The sequence below is a fragment of the Salmo salar genome, chromosome 05, assembly GCF_965601325.2.
Source record: "Salmo salar chromosome 05, fSalSal1, whole genome shotgun sequence".
NCBI lineage: Eukaryota > Metazoa > Chordata > Actinopteri > Salmoniformes > Salmonidae > Salmo > Salmo salar.
This window is the reverse complement of record NC_138295.1, coordinates 35,445,957-35,465,524: the sequence shown is the minus strand read 5'-3', so window position 1 is coordinate 35,465,524 and position 19,568 is coordinate 35,445,957. Positions and strand designations below refer to the sequence as shown.

Genomic DNA, 19,568 nt, shown 5'->3' with positions numbered 1-19,568 from the left:
TGTGTAAGGCCATAAGCAAACAGGAACACGCTCATCCAGAGGCGGCGCTCCTAGTGGCCGGGGATGTTAATGCAGGGAAACTTAAATCTGTTTTTCTATCAGCATGTTAAATGTGCTGCCAGATGGGTAAAAACTCTAGACCACCTATACCCCAAACACACAGACGCATACAAAGCTCTCCCTCGCCCTCCATTTGGCAAATCTGACCATAATTCTATCCTTCTGATTCCTGCTTACAAGCAAAAATTTAAAGCAGGCAGCACCAGTGACTTGGTCAATTAAAAAAAGTGGTCAGATGAAGCAGAGGCTAAGCTACAGGACTGTATTATTAGCACAGACTGGAATATGTTCTGGGATTCTTCCTATGGCATTGAGGAGTACACCACATCAGTCATTGGCTTCATCAATAAGTGCATCGATGACGTCGTCCCCACAGTGACTGTACGTACATACCCCAACCAGAAGCTATGGATTACAGGCAACATTCTCACTGAGCTAAAGGGTAGAGCTGCCACTTTCATGGAGCGGGACTCTAACCCGGAAGCTTATAAGAAATCCCGCTATGCCCTCCGAACCATCAAATAGGCAAAGCATCAATATAGGACTAAGATCGACTCATACTACATTGGCTCTGACGCTCGTCGGATGTGGCAGGGCTTGCAAACTATTAGACTACAAAGGTTAGTACAGCCGAGAGCTGCCCAGTGACACAAGCCAGACGAGCTAAACTACTTCTATGCTCGCTTCAAGGCAAGTAACACTGAAACATGCATGAGAGCGCCATCTGTTCCGGATGACAGTGTGATCGTGCTCTCCGCAGCTGATGTGAATAAGACCTTTAAACAGGTCAACATTCACAAGGCCGCAGGGCCAGATGGATTACGAGGGCGTGTACTCCGAGCATGCGCTGACCAACTGGCAAGTGTCTTCACTGACAGTTTCAACCTGTCCCTGACTACGTAATACCAACATGTTTCAAGCAGACAACCATAGTTCCTGTGCCCAAGAACACTAAGGTAACTTGCCTAAATGACTACTGACCCGTAGCACTCACATCTGTAGCCATAAAGTGCTTTGAAAGGCTGGTCATGGCTCACATCACCATTATCCCAGAAACCGTAGACCCACTCCAAGTTGGATACCGCCCAAACAGATCCACAGATGATGCAATCTCTATTGCAATCCACACTGCTCTTTCACACCTGGACAAAAGGAACACCTATGTGAGAATGCTATTCATTGACTTACAGCTCAGCGTTCAACACCATAGTGCCCTCAAAGCTCATCAATAAGCTAAGGACCCTGGGACTAAACACCTCCCTCTGCAACTGGACTTCCTGACGGGCCTCCCGAGGTGGAAAGGGTAGGTAACAACACATCCTCCATGCTGATCCTTAACACAGGGGCCCCTCAGGGGTGCATGCTCTGCCCCCTCCTGTACTCCCTGTTCACTCATGCCTGCACGACTCCAACACATCATTAAGTTTGTCGATGACACAACATTGGTAGGCCTGATCACCGACAACGATGAGACAGCATATAGGGAGGAGGTCAGAGACCTGGCCGTGTGGTGCCAGGACAACAACCTCTCCCTCAACGTGATCAAGACTAAGGAGATGATTGTGGACTACAGGAAAACGAGGACTGAGCACGCACCCATTCTCATCGACAGGGCTGCAGTGGAGCAGGTTGAGAGCTTCAAGTTCCTTGGTGTCAACATCACCAACAAACTATCATGGTCCAAGCGCACCAAGACAGTCGTTAAGAGGGCACGACAAAACCTATTCCCCCCCTCAGGAGACTGAAAATATTTGGCATGGGTCCTCAGATCCTCAAAAGGCATCACTGCCTTGTATGGCAACTGCTCGGCCTCCGATCGCAAGGCACTACAGAGGGTAGTGCGTACGACCCAGTACATCACTGGGGCCAAGCTTCCTGCCATCCAGGACCTCTATACCAGGTGGTGTCAGAGGAAGGCCCTAAAAATTGTCAAAGACTCCAGCCACCCTAGTCATAGACTGTTCTCTCTTCTACTGCACGGCAAGCAGTACTGGAGCGCCAAGTCTATGTCCAAGAGGCTTCTAAACAGCTTCTACCCCCAAGCCATAAGACTACTGAACATCTTAATCAAATGGCTACTCTCTATCTATGCATTAGTCACTAACTCTTGCCGCGTGTATATATTACCTCGACTAACCGGTCCCCCTACACATTGACTCTGTATTGGTACCCCCTGTATATAGCCTCGCTTTTGTTATTTTGCCTGGAGTAAAGTTTTTAGGTATTTTTCTTAACTGCATTGTTGGTTAAGGGCTTGTAACAAGACCTTGCATTTAAGTCAAACTTTTTTTACGCCCAGCTGGTGCACACGGCCCATGGCCAGTAACTCTCATCCTGAGCTCTGATATGACATGTCCTTAGAATGGGTCTGTTCAGAGGAGGGACACAGCCTGGCCCGCTAGAGAGGATAGTAACTCAGTCAGAAGTAAGTGGAGTGTGGATGCTGATTCATGCTAGGCTTGTTGCCTGGACGCCTTTCTTGGGCAAGAGGTCGGCTATCCGCTCCACAGACCTTTGGAACGCCAGCACTGAATGGGAAAAGGAATACCTAAACTCCAAATAACTTCACAGATCTTTATTGTAAAGGGTTTAAACACTGTTTCCCATGCTTGTTCAATGAACCATAAACAATTAATGAACCTGCATCTGTGGAATGGTCGTTAACCTGTTAGGGCTAGGGGGCAGTATTTACACGGCCGGATAAAAAAACGTACCTGATTTAATCTGGTTATTACTACTGCCCAGAAACTAGAATATGCATATAATTATTGGCTTTGGATAGAAAACACCCTAAAGTTTCTAAAACTGTTTGAATGGTGTCTGTGAGTATAACAGAACTCATCTGGCAGGCAAAAACCTCAGAAGATTCTGTACAGGAAGTGGCCTGTCTGACCATTCCTTGGGCTTCTTGACTCTTTTTATTGAAAACGTAGGATCTTTGCTGTAACGTGACACTTCCTACGGCTCCCATAGGCTCTCAGAACCCGGGAAAAAGCTGAATGATGTCGAGGCAGCCCCTGGCTGAAAAACATTAGCGCCTTTGGTAAGTGGTCGATCAGAGTACAATGACACTGAGGCGCGTGCACGAGGCGACCCCATGTTTTTTTTTTCTCTCTCTTTGTACTAAAACACAGATTCCCGGTCGGAATATTATCGCTTTTTTATGAGAAAAATGGCATAAAAATTGATTTTAAACAGCGGTTGACATGCTTCGAAGTACGGTAATGGAATATTTAGAATTTTTTTGTCACGAAACGCATCGGGCGCGTCACCCTTCTTTACCCTTTCGGATAGTGTCTTGAACGCACGAACAAAACGCTGCTATTTGGATATAACTATGGATTATTTTGAACCAAACCAACATTTGTTATTGAAGTAGAAGTCCTGGGAGTGCATTCTGACGAAGAACAGCAAAGGTAATAACATTTTTCTTATAGTAAATCTGACTTTGGTGAGGGCTAAACTTGGTGGGTGTCTAAATAGCTAGCCCTGTGATGCCGGGCGATCTACTTAGAATATTGCAAAATGTCCTGTCACCGAAAAGCTATTTTAAAATAGCGAGTGCATAGAGGAGTTCTGTATCTATAATTCTTAAAATAATTATGTTTTTTGTGAACGTTTATCGTGAGTAATTTAGTAAATTCACCGGAAGTTTCGGTGGGTATGCTAATTCTGAACGTCACATGCTAATGTAAAAAGCTGTTTTTTTTATATAAATATGAACTTGATTGAACAAAACATGCATGTATTGTATAACATAATGTCCTAAGATTGTCATCTTATGAAGATCATCAAAGGTTAGTGCTGCATTTAGCTGTGGTTTGGGTTTATGTGACATATGCTAGCTTGAAAAATGGGTGTCTGATTATTTCTGGCTGGGTACTCTGCTGACATAATCTAATGTTTTGCTTTCGTTGTAAAGCCTTTTTGAAATCGGACAGTGTGGTTAGATTAACGAGAGTCTTGTCTTTTAAAATGGTGTAAAATAGTCATATGTTTGAGAAATTGAAGTAATAGCATTTGTAAGGTATTTGAATAACGCGCCACAGGATTCCACTGGCTGTTAAGTAGGTGGGACGATTTCGTCCCACCGAGCCCAGAGAGGTTAAGACACTAACAGCTTACAGACGGTAGGCAATTAAGGTCACAGTTATGAGAACTTAGGACACTAAAGAGGCCTTTCTACTGACTCTGAAAAACAACAAAAGAAAGATGCCCAGGGTCCCTACTCATCTGCGTGAACTTGCCTTAGGCATGCTGCAAGGAGGCATGAGGACTGCGGATGTGGCCAGGGCAACAAATTGCAATGTCCGTACTGTGAGACGCCTAAGACAGCACTACAGGGAGACATGACGGACAGCTGATCGTCCTCACAGTGGCAGACCACGTGTAACAACACCTGCACAGGATCGGTACATCCGAACATCACACCTGCGGGACAGGTACAGGATGGCAACAACTGTCTGAGTTAAACCAGAAATGCACAATCCCTCTATCAGTGCTCCAGACTGTCTGCAATAGGCTGAGAGAGGCTGGACTGAGGGCTTGTAGGCTTGTTGTAAGGCAGGTCCTCACCAGACATCACCGGCAACAACGTCGCCTATGGGCACAAATCCACCATCGCTGGACCAGACAGGACTGGCATAGAGTGCTCTTCACTGACGAGTCGCAGTTTTGTTTCACCAGGGATGATGGTCGGATCTGCGTTACCCTGAGGCCTGTACTCTGGAGCGGGATCGATTTGGAGGTAAAGGGTCCGTCATGGTCTGGGGCGGTGTGTCACAGCATCATTGGACTGAGCTTGTTGTCATTGCAGGAAATCTCAACGCTGTGTGTTACAGGGAAGACATCCTCCTCCCTCATGTGGTACCTTTCCTACAGGCTCATCCTGACATGACCCTCCAGCATGACAATGCCACCAGCCATGCTGCTGCTCGTTCTGTGCGTGATATCTTGCAAGACAGGAATGTCAGTGTCCTGCCATGGCCAGCGACGAGCCCGGATCTCAATCCCATTGAGCACGTCTGGGACCTGTTGGATCTGAGGGTGAGGGCTAGGGCCATCCCCCCCCCCCCCCCCCCCCAGAAGTGTCCAGGAACTTGCAGGTGCCTTGGTGGAAGAGTGGGGTAACATCTCACAGCAAAAACGGGCAAATCTGGTACAATCCATGAGGAGGAGATACACTGCGGTACTTAATGCACCAGATACTGACTAACTTTTGATTTTGACCCCCAACCCCCCTTGTTCAGGGACACATTATTCAATTTATGTTAGTCACATGTCTGTGGAACTTGTTCAGTTTGTCTCAGTTATTGAATCTTATGTTCATACAAATATTTACACGTTAAGTTTGCTGAAAATAAACTCAGTTGATAGTGAGGCGATGTTTGTTTTTTTGCTAAGTATATATGAACTGAACTCACAGCAGATACTTCACCAGTAGGTCTTCCGAGTCCCTTTCATACATTAGCTCACTGGACTGTCACTAAAACTGTGACTCAGTCGTAACATTGAGTTGAATCGTGGGGTGTGTAGTGTGCTCTCATGCTAACCCTCTCACTGCGGTGGAATTACCGTAGACCTGCCTGGGCAAGGGGTTTCACAGCCACAGGACAGGATTAGGCTTAATGCGTCTGCATGCTTCCCTTCCCAAACAATTTGCATATATTATGACTTTTTGTGACGTTTGGTCTTCACAAGGGATATTTTGGCTGGGGTTTCTTCAATGAAGCGTTTGTCATTCAACGACTCGTTTTCATGCAAAATATTTTCACTTGAGAAATACTGCACCAAATATCTTAGTTACATGTAAAAATTTGTTGGATGTAAGATCTCTGAAAAAAGTGAAAATGAATGACTTTTGAGTAGGTGTATACATACTACGGCGTCTGAAGATGGACACGGTATTAGTGCCGCTTTTTCTCGTTGTTTATTCGAAGGTCTTTTAAGGGAGTATGCAAGCACACTCGTTTGGTTCGCCTTGCCAAGCTCGACTAAGCGCCAGCCGAACCGACGCATGGGGAAGCCTTAAATGTCAACCACAACAACTCATTTTAGAAACGGTAGACTCTAGCCCGAGTTACATGTTTGTTACAGCACTGCGGAAACAGTAGTCACAACCTAGACTAACCCAGAGAACATAGAACAATGAGCCAGATATTTCACCGGATTTATAATTGTGGAGCATCCAGTTGGTATTTCCACTCACTACTAAATATGGTGACGAGAGGAAGCCCAGTGGGAGAAGATGGAGCGAGATGGATTTTTGCCGACATTCTGCAAATTTTCTCGTTGACATTTCATCTCCATACAGTTTTTGGTTTCCAAAACTAGAATCTGTAACAGAGTTGACTGCATTTTGTGGACTTTACCCTTTGCCAAAGTTTCTAAAAATGGCGTTGTTTAGTAGTGCAAGGGCAAATCGAGTTATTGCACGTGCGCACTTCACAATGTAGGCATTCCCTAATGAAAATATGCAAATAAATGCTAGAAGGAGTGAACAGGATCTCACTAGCCCGTGCTTGGCTCTGCCCACCTGTTCTGCCTACTATGATAACTTGGTTCCTATTGGAAATGACAGGCTCTGGTCTATCTTGGGTTTGTTATAACAATCTTTGATAGCACTGTAGGCTCATATTACAAATGCATGCCTGGACTGTTGCATAACTGGATCAAGAGAGAAGCAGGCAGCCCCCCCCCCCCAAAATAAAAGACAGCACAACTGAGGACAAGCAGTAGAAGATGGCGAGATACAAAAATTACCAAGTTTTTGTTCTTGTCTGACTGCAAACTACAGCTGTTTCCTGTGGAGCCTGGCAGCTAGGCAGGGGCTGCATGCTAGTCCTGCCCCTCCATGTCTTTCTTTCTGGTGGTTAGGACTTAAGGGACAACTGACAACAGATACAGTGCTCCTTACAGACCTTTAGGAGTGAGGGCCCCACCCACTCCACTCTCCAGCATTGCTCTGGGAAGCGTTCACTAACGATGTGTTATAGGACACTGTATTGTCTTCGTCTCTCCTTCAGTCTTTTTGTTGTTGTCCCTCTTTTATATCCTGCTTCCGGCATTGTTCCTTTTCTCTCCCCTCCCTTGTGCCTGAGAACCAAGTGGACTTGTCTGGCTGGCTGCTTCCGCTGTTCTGTGGCTCCTGATTAGTGCCGGAGCGTTGCCCCTGGTTACAGGCAGGCAGGTGGTGTCTGGTTACCTCACCTTGCTGTGTCATTCTCCTGTATTGTTAACCCCAGCCAAAGAGGGTAGGGTGGAGACTACACAGCAGGCCTCGGGTGTGGATTCTGTTTCCTTTTGAATTCTCTCTGCTTTGGGTTTCGACTGGGGGGGTAGAGTTGGGGCCTACTGCCGGAGAGAGTTGCCTAACCTTGTTTTCACACCTGACTGGGTTTATTTACGGAGAACCTGGAGTAGCCTAAATCATCATTGGTTGAATGGTTCTTTGTTTTTCCGACGTTACCTTTTTAGAGCACGATCTCTGATCATTATCATGTTGGAAAGGAAAAGTGTTTCCAACCAGCTGATGACTGATTTCTAAGGTGAGTAAAACCCTTATGGGGATGGGAGTCGGTCTCATTGCGCAACAATATTCTGTCTGAAAACAACTGTTTTAAAAGTGACGTTGACGTTGACACATACTTTAATTTGTCGACAGTGGTGACTTCACAGGAAATGGTATTTGGTTAGGCCTAACGGCAGGTTATTGTTATTATTTTTTATTATTATTCAATAGAATTAATGGCATCTTGTCGAGTATGTTACTGTCAATGTGGAACATCTGCACCTGTTGCTTCTTTGACAATGCTGTTGGAATCAATGTTTTATTCCCACATGTAATTTGCCTTATGGGCATTTCCATCGAAAAGGACCCATTAGCACCAATGTGACGTTCATAGGAGCATATCAAATTGGGTGTCAAAAAGAAAGCGAAAAGTTTATATTTTGAGGAAAAACAAAGAACCTTTTTGCATTTAAATAATTTTCGGCCTAAATAAAGGCTTGGATTTCTGGATAAACATGCGGTAAAGAAGAGGCGACTCCGGGATGCTGGCCTTCTAGGCAGAGTTGCAAATCCAAATCTCAGACTGGCCAATAAAAATAAAATATTAAGATGGACACTGGACAGAGGAACTCTGCCTAGAAGGACAGCATCCCGGAGTCGTCTCTTCACTGTTGATGTTGAGACTAGTGTTTTGCGGGTACTATTTAATGAAGCTGCCAGTTGAGGACTTGTGAGGCATCTGTTTCTCAAACTATACAAAATGTACTTGTCCTCTTGCTCAGTTGTGCACCGGGGCCTCCCACTCTTTCTATTCTGGTTTGAGCCAGTTTGCTCTGTTCTGTGAAGGGAGTAGTACAGTGCTGTACGAGATCTTAAGTTTCTTGGCAATTTCTCGCTTGGATTAGCCTTTATTTTTTGTTTCTGGCCATTTTGAGCCTGTAATCGAACCCAGAAATGCTGATGCTCCAGATACTCAACTAGTCTAAAGAAGGCCAGTTTTATTTCTTCTTTAATCAGCCAACAGTTTTCAGCTGTGCTAACATAATTGCAAACGGGTTTTCTAATGATTATATTAGCCTTTTTAAAATTATAAACTTGGATTAGCTAACACAACGTGCCATTGGAACACAGGAATGATGGTTGCTGATAATGGGCCTCTGTATGCCTATGTAGATATTCCATTAAAAAGAATCTGCCCTTTCCAGCTACAATAGTCATTTACAACATTAAGTGTCTACACTGTATTTCTGATCAATTTGATGTTATTTTAATGGACAAAATTTTCAAAAACAAGGACATTTCTAAGTGACCAACTTTTGAATGTGTGTGTTTTTTAAAAATGTATTTTAAACTGTAATCAGCATCCTCACCAACCGACACCGGAAATCCATGGATGCTGAAAAGTAATTTTAAATTAGGTTCAGATTTGGTCCTGACCAATCATACAGGAAGTAGATTTTATGTTTGGATAGCACAGTACGGTGAGTAGAGTATTATAGAGCAAATGCTTGTGCTTCTAGTTCTGACAGTGCAGCAATATCTAACAAGTAATCTAACAATTCCACAACTACCTAATACACACATCTAAGGAATGGAATAAGAATATGTACATATATGGATAAGCAATGACCGAGCGGCATAAGGAAGATGCAATAGATGGTATACAATACAGTATATACATATGAGATGAGTAATGCAAGATATGTAAACATTAAAGTGACTAGTGTTCCATTTATTAAAGTGGCCAGTGATGTCTAGTCTGTAGGCAGCATCCTCACTGTGTTAGTGATAGCTGTTTAACAGTCTGATGGCCTTGAGATAGCTGTTTTTGTCTCTCGGTCGCAGCTTTAATGCACCTGTACTGACCTCGCCTTCTGGATGATAGCGGGGTGAACAGGCCGTGGCTCGGTTGGCCTTCCTGTGACGTGTGTTGTAGGTGCCCTAGAAGGCAGGTAGTTTGCCCTCGGTGATACCTTGTGTAGACTGCACCACACTCTGGAGATCCTTGCTGTTGTGGGCGGTGCAGTTGCCATACCAGGCGGCGATGCGGCCCGACAGGATGCTCTCAATTGTGCATCTGTAAAAGTTTGAGGGTTTTAAGTGACAAGCCACATTTCTTCAGCCTCCTGAGGTTGAAGAGGCGCAATATTCACCACACTGTCTGTGTGGGTGGACCATTTCAGTTTGTCCATAATGTGTACGCCGAGGAACTTAACTTTCCACCTCCTACTGTTCCGTCGATGTGGATAGGGGGCTGCTCCCTCTGCTGTTTCCTTAATTCCACGATCATCTCCTTATTGTTAGGTTCATGTTGAGAGGTTGTTTTCCTGACACCGCACTCCGAGTGCCCTCACCCTCCTCCCTGTAGGCTCTCGCCGTTGTTGATAATCAAGCCTACTACTGTTGTGTCGTCTGCAGTGAGTAGAGCACATTAGTCCAATACGCTAAAGTACAGTGTATTGTGCTCTACTGTACAGGTGTCGCATAAGCTTTCAGAAACCATCAAATCTGTTTTAAACCATTTCACCTGCATTTTATATTGTGAAAGTCAATTTTCTTTGTTTTATTTTTGTATTTTTGCTTAAATAGAGCTAGTGCAACTTATTTATTTTTTTCACACAAAATACGTTAGTTCAAAACGGTTTTCTGCCGAATGTGTTGAACAGATGACAACAGACAAAAGTGCAACACTATTGCAGCCGCACAAGTAAATTGGCTAACAACGAAAAAGCACTTTTCTTGCAAAAAACTATGCATGGCCGTCATATTTCTATTATAGAAAGAATGTAGCCAGCTACATTAACTTTAAGCAAAACATCAGGAAATCTTGCATTTTAACTTTCTAACGGAAGAAAAACTATACCGTAGGAAATTACTGGAGAAAAGTAGACTACAGATCAGTCAGAGCACTGGTGGACCAATGTTGTGAGCAAATGTATTTCATCTGATGGAGAAGTGCAACTGAAGTGCGAAAATACTCCTTTTACGTTCATGATTTGGAGCGAACCCTGACTGTAGCCTAGCAGAATTTACAATAAGAAGCCATTTTAGATCTGCTTTTACGAAACACAGCAAGATATTTTTTCAGCATTTTATCTTTCCTTTTCAGCGTGGAAAATGCAGAATCCTGCTTTAAAGTGACACCTGCTGTACTGAACTATATTATACTGAACTCCGCTGTATTGTACTGTGCTGTGCTGTAGAGGTTGACCGATTATGATTTTTCAACGCCGATACCGATTTATTGGAGGACCAAAAAAAGCCGATACCGGCTGATTTTTATTTATATATATATATATATATATATATATATATATATATATATATATATATATATATATATATATATATTTGTAATAATGACAATTACAACAATACTGAATTAACTCTTTTATTTTAACTTAATGTAATACATAAATAAAATCTATTTAGTCTCAAACAAATAATGAAACATGTTCTATTTGGTTTAAATAATGCAAAAAGAGTGATGAGAAGGAAGTGAAGTGTAATGTAAAAACAAAAAAGCTAACGTTTAAGTAACTTGCTCAGAACATGAGAACATATGAAAGCTGGTGGTTCCTTTTAACATGTCTTCAATATTCCCAGTTAAGAAGTTTTAGGTTGTAGTTATTATAGGACTATTTCTCTCTATACCATTTTGTATTTCATATACCTATGACTATTGGATGTTCTTATAGGCACTATAGTATTGCCAGACTAATCTCAGGAGTTGATAGGCTTGAAGTCATAAACAGCGCTGGGACTCAAGCATTGCATTTATTTATTTATTTTGCTCCTTTGCACCCTATTATTTCTACTTTGCACTTTCTTCCACTGCAAATCTACCATTCCAGTGTTTTACTTGCTATATTGTATGTACTTTGCCACCATGGCCTGTTTTTGCCTTTACCTCCCTTATCTCACCTCATTTGCTCACATTGTATATAGACTTATTTTTCTACTGTATTATTAACTGCATGTTTATTTTACTCCATGTGTAACTCTGTATGTGTCAAACTGCTTTGCTTTATCTTGGCCAGGTCGCAATTGTAAATGAGAACTTGTTCTCAACTTGCCTACCTGGTTAAATAAAGGTGAAATAAAAATAAAGAAAGAAAGAAAATTGCGAAGAGCTGCTGGCAAACACATTCATGCTGTTTGAATGAATACTTATGAGCCTGCTGCTGCCTACCACCACTCAGTCAGACTGCTATATCAAATCATAGACTTAATTATAATATTATAGACACACAAATACGAGCCTTAGTTTCCGGATTTGACTGTATTAATGACTTATCATTTCGCAAACAGAACGTTTATTCTTCCTGTGAAATACGGAACCGTTCTGTATTTTATCGAACTGGTGTCATCCATAAGTCTAAATGTTGTTGCATTGAAGGTTGTGCAATGTTTTGTCATAATTATGTAAAATTCTGGCAAATTAATTACGGTCTTTGTTAGGAAGAAATGGTCTTCACACAGTTCGCAACGAGCCAGGCGGCCCAAACTGCTGCATATACCCTGACTCTGCTTGCACTGAACGCAAGATAAGTCACACAATTTACCTAGTTAATATTGCCTGCTAACATGAATTTATTTTAACTAAATATGCAGGTTTTAGAAAATATATATACTTGTGTATTGATTTTAAGAAAGGCATTGATGTTTATGGTTAGGTACATTGGTGCAACGACGGTGCTTTTTTCGCGAAAGCGCTTGTTAAATCATCACCCGTTTGGCGAAGTAGGCTGTGATTCGATGATAAATTAACAAGCACCGCATTGATTATTTGCAACGCAGGACAAGCTAGTTAAACTAGTAATATCATCAACCATGTGTAGTTAACTAGTGATTCTGTTAAGATTGTTTTTTTTTTTTATAAGATAAGTTTAATGCTAGCTAGCAACTTACCTTGGCTCCTTGCTGCACTCACGTAACAGGTGGTCACCCTGCCACGGAGTCTCCTCGTGGAGTGCAATGTAATCGGCGTCCAATAATGCCGATTTACCAAGTTGTTATGAAAACTAGAAATCGGCCCAAATTAATCGGCCTCTACTTTGCGGTGGTGCACTGTGCTGTCCAAACTTGTGAAACATGAGGAGAATGACATTCCTATCCATAATGATGCATTTCTTTGTAGTACAGCTCAGGGACCTATGATGTAATTCCGTCTCCGGGTGTAAATCCACTTCACTTACTGTAGTTCAATAACCGAAATAGATTTTTTTTTTCAAACTCAAGGTGCCATGTCATAGCTGACACACCGTTCTTTCTGCAGATATCGTTGAATCTTAATTTGAAGCAGATATTTACGTTTCTTTTGGAAAACGTGGTGACAAAGATTTTACTGTAATTCTGTTACCAAAGTTTGCATCTGCAGTTCTTCCACTAAATCAGTGGAAATTGTTAAAAGTAGTCCTTATGCAAAGTTGTATGGTTTATTAAACTTTTTAAATCAATGGCATACATTTTTTAACCTGTTAGGGCTAGGGGGCAGTATTTACACGGCCGGATAAAAAACGTACCCGAATTAATCTGGTTATTACTACTGCCCAGAAACTAGAATATGCATATAATTATTGGCTTTGGATAGAAAACACCCTAAAGTTTCTAAAACTGTTTGAATGGTGTCTGAGTATAACAGAACTCATATGGCAGGCAAAAACCTGAGAAGATTCCTTACAGGAAGTGGCCTGTCTGACAAGTTCTTGTTCTTCTTGACTCTCTTTATTGAAAACTGAGGATCTTTGCTGTAACGTGACACTTCCTACGGCTCCCATAGGCTCTCAGAACCCGGGAAAAAGCTGAATGATGTAATTCCAGCCCCTGGCTGAAAAACATTAGCGCCTTTGGTAAGTGGTCTATCAGAGGACAATCTGACTGAGGCGCGTGCACGAGGTGACCCCATGTTTTTATTTTCTCTCTCTTTGAACATAAACACGATTTCCCGGTCGGAATATTATCGCTTTTTTATGAGAAAAATGGCATAAAAATTTATTTTAAACAGCGGTTGACATGCTTCGAAGTACGGTAATGGAATATTTAGAATTTTTTGGTCACGAAACGCATCGTGCGCGTCACCCTTCTTTACACTTCGGATAGTGTCTTGAACGCACAAACAAAACAGAGGATATTTGAACATAACTATGGATTATTTTGAACCAAACCAACATTTGTTATTGAAGTAGAAGTCCTGGGAGTGCATTCTGACGAAGAACAGCAAAGGTAATAACATTTTTCTTATAGTAAATCTGACTTTGGTGAGGGCTAAACTTGGTGGGTGTCTAAATAGCTAGCCCTGTGATGCCGGGCTATCTACTTAGAATATTGCAAAATGTGCTTTCACCGAAAAGCTATTTTAAAATCGGACATAGCGAGTGCATAGAGGAGTTCTGTATCTATAATTCTTAAAATAATTGTTATGTTTTTTGTGAACGTTTATCGTGAGTAATTTAGTAAATTCACCGGAAGTTTGCGGGGGGTATGCTAGTTCTGAACGTCACATGCTAATGTAAAAAGCTGGTTTTTGATATAAATATGAACTTGATTGAACAAAACATGCATGTATTGTATAACATAATGTCCTAAGATTGTCATCTGATGAAGATCATCAAAGGTTAGTGCTGCATTTAGCTGTGGTTTGGGTTTATGTGACATATGCTAGCTTGAAAAATGGGTGTCTGATTATTTCTGGCTGGGTACTCTGCTGACATAATCTAATGTTTTGCTTTCGTTGTAAAGCCTTTTTGAAATCGGACAATGTGGTTAGATTAACGAGAGTCTTGTCTTTAAAATTGTGTAAAATAGTCATATGTTTGAGAAATTGAAGTAATAGCATTTCTAAGGTATTTGAATAACGCGCCACGGGATTCCACTGGCTGTTACGTAGGTGGGACGAAATCGTCCCACTGGCCCTAGAGAAGTTAAAGTGAAAAAGCTGAGTCAAAGCGTAATTCCATTACTGTGGAATAGCCCTTATTAAATCTTATCTCAGGGTGTTGGACTACAGAAACAAACATTGGTTGAGGCACTCCACTAACACCAGTGTGCTTCTGACGTTTACACTGTTCTTTGTTTTTCTAGCTGTGTCTGTTGGTTTTGTTCTTGTTGCCTAGTGTGTACTATGGGTTGGTTGCTTGGCTTGTTCCAGCAGCCTGGCCACACACTAACTGCACTGTCCTGCTAGCCTAATGAGTGCATGTTTATGAGGAGGCTCAGGTGGATTCATATATCAGCTCTGCAACTGTCCCTGGGCCATACAGGAAGGAAGCGGTGGCTTTAAACACCATGACAAATATTTGTCCATTCAAACGGGTTGTAGTGGCTAGCTTCCTTTAACGAAAAATCATGTTAGAGGTCCATGTTGAACCTACTTAATTAATCTGCATAATTAATGCCCTGCCATGAGATATTAGTGGATGTGTGAGGCAGATACATGATGAAGCTCCATCTGGTCCTGAGGTAATTAATCAGGCTGAAACAACCCACTACTGAACCTGGACTCCACTACTTTCTCTCTCTGCTCACCAGAGCACCGAGTGTGACTTTCTCTCTCTCACTCACTCTCTGTCTCTCTCTCACACACTCTCTCACTCAATGCCCAGGAGACACTAGTAGAGGACTGGGTTCACTTCACATTGATCCAGGCCGTGTGTGTTAACATCTAAACTGGAGAGCAAAGCAAATAACAATGGTATTTTTAGGGGTGTGTCATTGCGAATATTTACACATTGTGTATGTCGGTCCCTGCAAGTACATCAACCATTCATCAGATTCTGTGAGAATTAAAGGGGGGTGAACTCTGTGTGTGTGTGTGACATTGTGAATTTTAACACCATTTGTGTGTGTCCCTGCAGAGTACAGCCGCTTTGAGTCGAAGATCCACGACCTGAGGGAACAGATGATGAACAGTAGCATGAGCTCTGGTTCGGGCTCCCTGCGCACCAGCGAGAAACGCTCCCTCTACGTCAGGTACCAGAACACACGCACAGTACACACCGCTCCCAAATTCATCACGTTTAGCTCACCACTCACAAATACTATGATTTTTCATCAGCACAAAGTAGGTCACGATGAGACTATCGGACGCTAAATATCTGATGAATTTGATGAGCAAGCTTTTCAGTTGGATGCCACACATGACCTATTTTACATAGTTGCAGCCTATGGCTGGCAAACGTACTCCTGGTAACATAATGTTATTACATTTTGGGCATGGAGCCAAAACTGTAAGGAACCCCAGTCAGTCAGGAAGAGCAACATGTGCCAGGCAGGCAGCCTCCCCCTCTGTAATGAGTGCAGCTGCCTGAGTCAGAACAGGAAGTGTTCTGGGGGGGTCAAGGTGAAAATAATTATTCTATGATGTAACACTCATGTCCCAAGAACTGGAAACATATTTCAAGCTAAGTGCTGTGGTGCAGCGTCACGTAAACCCAATATTTACAACCCCTGCAATAATGGCAACATTTTCAGTTTTGATGGCGATTCTTGACAGAGAAGGAAGCATCTCAAAATCCAAGGCTTACTATGAACACAAGCTAGATCAAAATACTTGAAATGAATGATGTGTAATCTGTTCAATGTCCAAAGCAGTCAATAAACAAAGTAAGATATTGTTCTGTCATTTTCCCCATTGTTGTATCCCCCAACAAGACTGTAGCTCATTGGACCACCTATAGACACAGTGTAAACCAGGATGACTAATGCTCTGTAAGTCTCTCCTGTCAGCCAGGGAGAGCCATCTTTTCCTCTGTGTGGGTGACTAAGCATACAGTTATGGAGGAAAAGGCTCTGTTTCATTCCAATTCACAGCAGTAGAGCAGACTTCTCCCCAGCCATCCTATCCTCTGGAATGTGAGACCTCTCAGGTGCACACACACCGCCAGGGTACAATCTGAATGCCTATGTCAGGGGAGGCACTCATGTAACCTGGCAGTGAGACTTGCTACCGTTACCTGCAGGTAGCTAGTATCAGGGCAGTCTGAATACTTTGTCGTGTCCTGCAGATCCAGGTCAGATTGGTGCCAGGTTAGTGGCAGTAGTGGAACCTGTAGAGCTGTCAGTTCCCTATCTGACAGACTCCTAGCAGAAGTAATGGAAACTGTGGCAACAAAGAAGCCAGTGTGTTTTGCAATGACGTTGTCAAATTTCATCATGTGACGTAGTGGGTTTTAAACTTCAGAACTTGTTACAAGTATGGTGCAGTAATACTGTATATGCTGTTGAGTGATTGACACAAACACCCCTCCCCCTTTCTGTCTCTGTGTGTAGAGCTCTTTTTGACTATGACCGGGCCAGAGACAGCTGTCTGCCCAGCCAGGGCCTGAGCTTCTCTTATGGGGACATCCTGCATGTCATCAACGCCTCCGATGACGAGTGGTGGCAGGCGCGTCTGGTCACACCCCACGGAGAGAGCGAGCAGATCGGGGTCATTCCAAGCAAGAAGAGGTAACCTCATCACCCCATTTTTACCACCCAAAATGTGCTCCTGTTGTGTAAGAGATTTGAAACTGGTCTTTTCTACGCAGGGTGGAGAAGAAGGAGCGAGCGAGGTTAAAAACAGTCAAGTTCCACGCCAGGACGGGCATGATTGATTCCAACAGGGTGAGTCTGGAGGGCTGTGCTCTCTGGTTCTCCTGCCTGGCAGTGGGCACCCAGGGAGCTGACCCACTTCCCCCTCCCTGAGGCAGGCAGTGTGGGAACAGGAGCGTGTAGCAGGGACCTAGCTGCTCATTAGAGCTAGTGGAGAAACCTGAAGACTCGCATACATTTACATTACAGACAGTCCCGCCTCTTTAATTTAAAGACAAGGGGCTACCAAACTGACTCGATGCTTAGTAATGGGACCTGTCGCTTTCTTATCGAAGTGCAATTAGTGTTTTTAATGTGATCTAAAGTCTTAGTATACATCAGGCAATGTAAGAAACCCCTGGTTCACCAATGTAGGCTCTCACTGGTGAAAGTAATTAATTGGTCGTCTTGTTTTCACATGATTTTCGTGTAATATTGTGACACCTGTATGGTCCTGTAATGATATGCTCACTCATTAGAAGGACAATTTCCGCTCGTATGTACCGTTTTTACGATCAACATGGAAATTATCTTCCCTTTGCATAAGTGTTCCATTCATTTTACCCTGGTTATCTGCCTTCATTTATGTTCATTCTTTCATTTAGATTTTTTATTTGCTTTTAGATTTCTGTTTTTATCTCGTTTTGCATGTGTGTTTGGTGTCCTCATTGAACAACAACGTTCTGTTCTGTTTTTTGTTTCACCCCCCCCCCCCCATCGCCCCCCTCCCCTCATCACGCACATCTCCAAGCAGCCAGTCAAAGTAAAGCGCAAAAAAAGCTTCAACCTCTCACGCAAGTTCCAGTTTTACAAGAGCAAGGAGAATATTGTGCAGGAGTTGGTGGAGTCTGAACGTGAGTACCCAAAGTGTGTGATATGAGGGGGTTTTACTTTTCGCGCTTTCCTTTCATGCTTCATCCTTCCCGCAGCTTAATCTCTCCACTCACCTCTGGGACCAGACCGTGGCTGTCTGTCTGTGGGCAGTGCTGTCTTTCCCCGCTCACTGTCATTCACTCACAGCCAGAGAGGACCCACACAGACCCAGGCCTGGGGTTCAGGTGTCGGCCTCTCTGGTGTCTGTTCGTCTGTCTGTCCACTGGTGGAGAGTCCAGGTGTGTGCTGCTGGCTGCCAGGGCAGGTGTGTGCTGCTGGCTGCCAGGGCAGGTGTGTGCTGCTGGCTGCCAGGGCATGTGTGTGCTGCTGGCTGCACTAACACTATAACTGTGTACTGCTGCTAGAGGCCCTGTTAGACCCCCACTATTCATTGCTGCCCAGTCAATCCTCATCCTCAGTTACTGACCCAGAGAACTAGAATTTCATTAACTGGACGGCAGCACTAAAAAACACTAATGGGTCAAAACCTCATTCTTAATGGGATTGGCTGTGTGTAATTTAAAGGCCTTGGCTTTCACTGGGAGTAGAGTGGGGCTCGGGGTTTAGGGAGCACAGTGCCTCGTGTTGGTCCCCCCCCCATCTTGGCCTGCCTTCCTGCCACCAGGCGAGCAGCCAGCACACCGCTCCTCTCTTTCGCTCTCTCTCGGCCTGTCCCAGCTCTCACTAACCTCTTCTTCCTGTCTGCCTCTTCTGTTTGTTTCTGCTCTCACCTGTCGGGACACTCAGGACTTCCCAGGGTTAAGCGATGACTTTTATGGATCAAAGAGTTTGAGTAAGTGTGTGGTTGGACTGTCACGCTGCAGCTGCTGTCCCCTGAGCTCCGAGCTAAACGCCTGTTCAATGCAGACCCGGCTAGAAATGGCTGCGACAAACACACACTCTTGTTTACTGATACACATACAAACACACAGCCCTAGGGTAAGAGAGCAAGTGTTACTCCTAGTCTGACTTCCTTCTTCCCTGTAGGGATTTTACTATAAAAGTTTAGTAGGTCATTGTCAGAGAGTGATTACTTGGAGAAACCAAGTATCTCCCTCCCTACACTGACTGGACAAGGTTTTCTTTTCCTATTCTGCTTTTCCATGTTAGCAAGCTCAGCTGACTGCCCAGTGCCCATGTATGCTTGTTAACAGACCCACCGCCACTGTTTTCTTTGGCTTGTCCCTGACACTGTATCTGGCGTCACAGATATGGAGCCCTCGATAGGAAACACTGGCAAGGGACCGGAGGGTCACTTGGGACTTTGTGAAAGGAAACACTTAATTTCCTATTGCTGCATACCTCCAACCACTTCCCCGCGTAGAAAGCGCTATCGCTCAGAACAAGACTTTTCTTTTCATTTTTTTCCCCCTCTTTCTGTCTTTTTTTCCTTTTCATCGGGTTATATGCAGTGGGACAACAGGGCACTTGCTTTTCCTTCTTGATGCTCGGCAACTGGTGGTGAACATTTTTCCGTCACCAAAATGAAAACCAATTTATTTTGATGTGGCTTTACTACTACTGCCCAGCTTTGAGCTTTCCCAACATAAACATG

General features: G+C 43.5%; 1 protein-coding gene across 9 annotated transcripts in view; it reads left to right on the top strand.

The window, feature by feature from the left end:
• LOC106604729 (disks large homolog 3) overlaps nucleotides 1-19,568 on the top strand; it is a 141,554-nt gene that overhangs the window by 117,264 nt on the left and 4,722 nt on the right. For 6 of the 9 annotated variants that reach the window (XM_082975177.1, XM_045718119.2, XM_014199683.3 and 3 more), the window contains 4 exons: nucleotides 15,427-15,541; nucleotides 16,841-17,017; nucleotides 17,098-17,173; nucleotides 17,895-17,994. In XM_082975177.1, the coding sequence (XP_082831303.1) occupies nucleotides 15,427-15,541; nucleotides 16,841-17,017; nucleotides 17,098-17,173; nucleotides 17,895-17,994 (468 nt within the window). Of the gene's footprint in view, nucleotides 1-7,301; nucleotides 7,608-15,426; nucleotides 15,542-16,840; nucleotides 17,018-17,097; nucleotides 17,174-17,894; nucleotides 17,995-18,760; nucleotides 18,807-19,568 lie in introns of those variants that run through there. The other 3 variants (XM_014199688.3, XM_082975178.1, XM_014199690.3) reach the window with 2 other exon arrangements.